This window comes from Cetorhinus maximus, chromosome 23 (genome assembly GCF_964194155.1).
Source record: "Cetorhinus maximus chromosome 23, sCetMax3.hap1.1, whole genome shotgun sequence".
Classification (NCBI taxonomy): domain Eukaryota; kingdom Metazoa; phylum Chordata; class Chondrichthyes; order Lamniformes; family Cetorhinidae; genus Cetorhinus; species Cetorhinus maximus.
Window position 1 is genome coordinate 46,456,219 of NC_135901.1, and position 6,501 is coordinate 46,462,719.

General features: G+C 47.0%; 1 protein-coding gene across 1 annotated transcript; it reads left to right on the forward strand.

The window, feature by feature from the left end:
- The first annotated feature begins 305 nt into the window (after positions 1-305).
- LOC144698265 (uncharacterized) lies at positions 306-2,525 on the forward strand. The gene is made up of 2 exons (XM_078570239.1): positions 306-354; positions 914-2,525. The coding sequence occupies exon 2, from the start codon at positions 1,017-1,019 to the stop codon at positions 2,394-2,396; it is 1,380 nt and encodes a 459-aa protein (XP_078426365.1). The 5' UTR covers positions 306-354; positions 914-1,016; the 3' UTR covers positions 2,397-2,525.
- Positions 2,526-6,501: the final 3,976 nt, after the last annotated feature.

Here is a 6,501-nt window from a genome sequence, read left to right on the forward strand (position 1 = left end):
TCATGTAAAGTAAAGGTGATAATCAGGGCACTAGGGAAATGAGTGTGAATCCCCCCCGGACAGAGCGGAACTGACCATCCATCTCTAGCTCTAATTCCCAAACAGAAAATGCTGCCAAGAATCAGCAAGTCAGGCTGAGTCTGTGGCCGCGCTCACCATTTGGAACCGTCACAATGCCCGGCTGATTGACGGCAGGTCCGGACCAATAGGAAGAGGGGGCGGAAACGGAGGACCGAGCGGGAGCGGCTGGTCCTCCAACCAATCGGAGTGAAAGAGGGGCGGGACCGAGCTGGGAGTGAAACATGCGCAGTGTGAGTAATGGCGATGGAGAGACGCTTCTCGGACCCGTAATCGGTAAGGTAGAGAATAGTTGGGCGGAGGGAGCGATCGTTTGGGCGCGTGGGCGAAGCGGATTGGTAAACTTGTTGTGCAATCAGAAAACCCTAAAATTGAACTCTGCGGTCGCTCGCTTGCACGGAGCGGGGGACGCAACCCCCATAAATCGGGCCCAGTTATCGGCCGCCATCTTTATTGGGGGCAATGTGCAGCAGGGCGCATGCGGGGCCGCCATCTTTGTAGGGGGCAAGGTTTTGAATGAGTGGGAGGAGCCTGGTTCCCATTGTTCAGAATGGAGACAATTTGTCCATCAAGTTGCAATACCCTTTGACTCCCAATGTCTTATTGATGAGGCAGAGCGACGACAGAGAAAGAAAGAAAAGGAAGCAAATTCTGCTTCCCGAATTCTGCTACCTCGTGGCACGTCCTGCCCCCTATGTCCAAAGATCTGTGGATCTTTTCAGTCCTATGAGGACCCAGGGCAGAAACCTGCGTCCCTGAGGAGACGTCATCCTGCCTTTGTGTTTCTGTGGGTTCTCTCTCACTCCCTTTTTCCTGTTTTAAATCAATTTCACAGGGGATTAGAAGGGGAAGATTTGCAGTCGGAAAACTCAAACCAAACATCACAACAGGATCTGATAGAGTCGCCCAATTTATCGAGTTCTGAATATCATCGGTTTATGGACATGGAAGGAAAAAGCACCATTCACAGTGGGGAGAAACCATACACATGTTCTGTGTGTGGACGAGGCTTCAGCCGATCATCAGACCCATCAAAACATAAATGCAGTCAAAATGGGGAGAAGCCATGGAAATGTGCAGATTGTAGGAAGGGATTCACTGATACAGTTCAGCTGGAAACTCAGCGGGACAGTCACACCAGGAAGAGGCTGTTCACCTGCTCAGATTGTGGGAAGAAATTTGTTAATTCATCCAACCTGCTTACACACCAACGAGTTCACACTGGGGAGAGACCATTCACCTGCCCTGAGTGTGGGAAGGGATTCATTAATTCATCCAATCTGCTGAGGCACCAGAGAGTTCACACGAGTGAGAGACCGTTCACTTGCTCCAAGTGTGGGAAAGGATTCACTCAGTCATCCAGCTTGGTGATACACCAGCGGGTTCACACTGGGGAAAAGCCGTTCACCTGCTCTGAGTGTGGGAGGGGATTCACTGACTCATCCAACCTGCTGGCACACCAGCGTGTTCACACTGACGAGAGACCATTCAGGTGCTCTCACTGTGGGACTGGGTTCAGGCGAGCATCTGAACTCACCATACACCAGCACACGCACACTGGGGAGAGGCCATTCACCTGTACGGAGTGTGGGAAGGGATTCACTGATTCATCCACCCTGCTGAGGCACCAGCGAATTCACACTGGGGAGAGACCGTTCTCCTGTACAGAGTGTGCGAAGGGATTCACTCAGTTATCCAGCCTGCTGAGACATGAACAAACTCACACTGAGGGGAGGCCATTCAGCTGCTCTGAGTGTGGGAAAGGATTCGCCCATTCGAACAACCTGGTGAGACACCAGCAGGTTCACACTGGGGAGAAGTTGTTCACCTGCTCTGAGTGTGGGAAGAGATTTACTCAGTCATCCCACCTACAGACACATCAACGAATTCATACTGATGAGAGACCGTTTAAATGCCCAGACTGTGGGAAGTGCTTTAAAAGTTCCGGGGAACTGATGTCCCATCAACTTGTTCATACTGATGAGAGACCGTTCAAGTGCTCTCACTGCGGGGCTGGGTTCAGGCGATCATCTCAACTCATTTTACACCAGCGAACTCACACTGGGGAGAGGCCATTCACCTGCTCCGAGTGTGGGAAGGGATTCACTCAGTCATCCCACCTGCAGACACACAAGCGCACTCACACAGGGGAGAGGCACTTCACCTGCATCATGTGTGGGAAGGGATTCAATCAGTCATCCCACCTGCTGACACACCAGCGAGTTCACACTGGGGAGAGGCCATTCACCTGCTGCAAATGTGGGAAGGGATTTACTCAGTCTGCTAACCTGCTGAAACACCAGCGAGTTCACAAATAACTGCAGTGATTGGATGTTGCTGTTAATGACATCCAGACTGAGCCATGTTCATTCGGGCCTGTTTCTGCTGATGTTAATAAACTCCAGCCCTGTCATCGTGGTTCTCACTCTGAATAAAAATTAAATTAATCAGTTTTGTGTTAAACACACTATTTTGAGTCTCTTTAATATCTCAAACACACATTAATTCCTTTGAAGGGCTCTGCTTCTCCTTTAAATCTGCCATCATCGCTCTCTCCTCAATAAAACCAACCCTTGACCCCAATGTCCTTGCAAACTACCTCTCCATTTCTTTCCACCCTTCCCTCTCCCAAACCCTTGTCGCCTTCCAAATCCATGCCCATCATTCTTGGAACTCCATGTTTCAATCCGTGCAATAAGATTCCTGCCCCTGTCACAGTATCAAAACAGCTCTTCTCAAAGTCACAGATTACATCTGATGTGAATGTGATAAAGGTAAACTCTCCCTCACAGTCCTTCTCGGCCTGTCTGCAGTCTTTGACACCATTGACCAAACCATCTTCCTCCAGTGCCTCTCCACTGGTGCCCTGCTGGGTGGGACTGCAAGCTCCTGATTCCTTTCTTATCGATCTCATCGTAACCAGAGAATCACCTACAGGAGCTGTGATTACCTGAGTTACATTTAGACTGGCTCACTTGCTCAGTAAGCGATCAGGTCTCACCGAACTATGACACAATCATATTCTAATCACTCACACAGACTGTATCTTGCAGGCCAAATTATTCTACCTACATCAGCCCTTCTGCACAAGATTGACAGAGAAGACTGAACATGTTATTGACCACATAACAAGATCACAGTGCTACAAACATTTGGAACTTCTTGTGAGAATGTAAACTGGGAGAACAATGGTCTATTGGTCTCTTACAGACATAGAGATAGAGATTGAATGTCAGGATTAACCAATAATTTTTACCACATCACACAATTGGTATGACGCAGAAGGAGGCCATTTGGTCCATCGTGTTTGCACTGGCTCTCCCAAAGAGCAACTCACCTAGTCCCATTCTCCCACCTTTACGTCCTCCCATTTCTGACAACAGTCTCATTCCTTCCTGAATGCTTCAGTTGAACCTGCCTCTGCCACATTCTCAACCTGTGCATTCCAAAATTCAATTGCAATGCTGCATAAGAAGTTTCTCCACATATCGCTTTTGCTTCTTGAATAACTTCTTTAAATCTGTGCCCTCTCATTCTTGATCCTTTCACGAATCAGAACAGTTTCTTCCTATAGACTCTATCCAGACGCCTCATGATTCTGAATGCCTCCATCAAATCTCCTCTGAGCATTTTTCTCTCATGCCACCATGCTAACCTTTCCTATCTATCTTCATAACTCAAGTTTCTCAACTCTGGAACCATTCACGTAAACGTCTTCTATACTCTCTCCAATGCCTTCACATCCTTCCTAAAGTTCAGTGCCGAGAACTGTAAGCAATAATCCAGCTGAGGTCTAACTAGTGTCTTATACAAGCTCAGCATAACCTCCTTGCTCTTGTACTCTGTGCCCCTATTCATAAAATCCAGGATACTGTATCACTTATTAACCATTCTCTCAACCTGCCCTGCCACAATGACTTAGGCACATATACACACAGGTCCCTCAGCTTCTGCATCCCCCTTTAGAGTTGTACCCCCAAATTTATACTGTCTTTTCCTGCCAAAACTTATCGTCTCACATTTCTCTGGATTGAACTTCAGCTGCCACCTCTCTGCCCATTCCACCAACTTGTCTATGAACTTTTCAAGTTCTACAATATCCTCCTCACAGTTTGTGATTTTTCTGAGTTTTGTATTATAGACAGATTTTGAAATGTTGCCTTTACACCAAGATCTAGGTCATTAATGTATGGCAGGAAAAGCAATGGTCCCATAACCATACCGCTGTGGAACTCCATTACAAACCTTCCTCCAGTGCAAAAAATATCCACTAACTGCTACTCTCTGTTTCCTGTTATGCAGCCAATTCTGTATCCATGTTTCTACTGTCCCTTTTGTAACCTGAGCTTTAAATTTTCTCACAAATCTTTTGTGCAGTACTGAAACAAACGCCTTTTGGAAGTCCATGTACACCATAGTGACTGCATTGCCCTCATGAACCTTCTCTGTTACCTCTTCAAGAAACTCCATCAAATTAGTTAAACATGATTTTCCTTTAAGAAATCCATGCTGGATTTCCATAATCAACCTGCAATTGTCCATGTGATGATTAACTTTGTCCAGAATTATTGTTTCTAGGAGTTAATTGGTCTGTAGTCGCTGGGCATATCTTTACGCCCTTTTTTGATCAAGAGTGTAAAGTTTGCAATCTTTAGTCCTTGGGGACTACCCCTGAGTCTATGGAAGACTGAAAAATTATGTCCAGTGCCTCTGCAATTTCAACTCACATCGTGCAGTGTCCATGGATGCATCTCATCTGGTCCTGGCGACTTAACAACTTTAAGTACAGATAAGATATTCAATACCTCCTCTTTCCCGATTTTAAACCCATCTAGTGTCCAAATTACTTCGCATTTTTACCATGGTCTGGGTAGCATCTTCTTCCTTGCTAAAGACAGGTGCAAAGTATTCATTTAATACCTCAGCTATATGTCTGCCCCCTTGTGTAAATTCCCTTTTTGCCCCATATCAACCCTGGTCTGAAGCTTTGGAGCTCGACCATGGTATTTATTATTCTTCAGCCTCTATGCTAACAGAAACCCTATCCTCAATTCCCCAGGTTCAGACAAAGATTAACTGAGACACTGTCTCTAATGGCGGCCGGATCACCCACGATCCGGTACGCATCAGAAACCGCTCTATCTGCTGCGGGTTGTCCGGGTGAACGGCGCATGCTCAGAGTCTCCTGCTCTCGGCTTGAGGTTGGTGCCGGAGAGAAGCCGGAAGAGAGTGGAGAATGTTCATTGGTTCAGATTCGGCACTGGGGCCGCCCTCGGGGCTTGTAAACCCCACCCCCTGACACTGACCTCTCACCTGACAGCTCCCAATGCCCGGCTGATTGATGACAGCTGCGGGCCAATAGGAAGAGGGGGTGGGGCAGGATAGTCGAGTAGGAGAGGCTGGTCCTCCAACCAATCGGAGTGAATGAGGGGCGGGGCTGAGCCCGGGTCTCCCTCATTGACTGAAACTCTGCATCATTCTGAAAGCTAATTTCTCTCAAACTCCAGAAGAAAGCTGGACCTTTCTTTTTGTGACTTTAAACAGATGAAACCCTGTGGATGTGGAGTAGACATTTCAACATTTGTTACTGAAATGTGCGGACATGATGAAACAATGTACACACAATTCAAGAGCTGACTTCAGGGCATGAATGCAGACATGGAATGACACCATTAGAACAAGAAGGTTCCCTAGTTTCAATAAATGGTTTGGACAGTTTAGGGAGAAGGTTAATGCTGTTAATCATTCAGAACAATAGACGGAAATCAAGGCCTGTGAGAGAGGGGCCCACCGCAGACAGTTCGAGAAAGACCAGAATGGAAAGTTTACCTTTGTAACAGTCATATAGCTTTCAAAATAACTGTTCTGGAATTGTGGCGGGGCAGAAACCTGATTGGAGAGATTCAAACCTGGAGTTCAGAGAAAGATGGACATGGATTTGGGAGATTACAAAATGTTTAAGTATTTTTCAAAGGAAATTGAGGCAGGGAATGGGGCAGCAGCATGCAAAGATGGAGAAGTGAAGAGTTTGTTATTTTAACAACAGTGGTAATGATGGAAGATTTAAAGGAGAGCGGGACAGTACTTGAAAAGAGAGAACTGTTGTGAATGTCAGTAGGCATGGGGAGGTTGTTTGGTCAATAGTTTAGTGGGAATAGGGTCGATGGAGCAGGTTGTGCACAGAGAGAGCGCTGAGAGGGCATGAGGGGAGACAGGAGAGAAACTCGTGAAAAATGTGTGTTCAGGGCTTGGGCAAGTGGGATCTTCAGACACAGTTTGTCCCGTTGGGCAAGTGGAAGGGAGGGAAGCAGCAGAGGCAGCTGATCGGATTGTCTCAATCTTAGAAACAAAGAAGCTCCATGAGATCCTCACATTGCTGCTGGAGGTGAGGATGGAGGAGACAAGCGAGAGGGAGAGCCCTTC

Excerpts from the sequence above, each read along its gene's own strand:
- LOC144698265 (XM_078570239.1), top strand. The coding sequence starts at position 1,017 with ATGGACATGGAAGGAAAAAGCACCATTCACAGTGGGGAGAAACCATAC.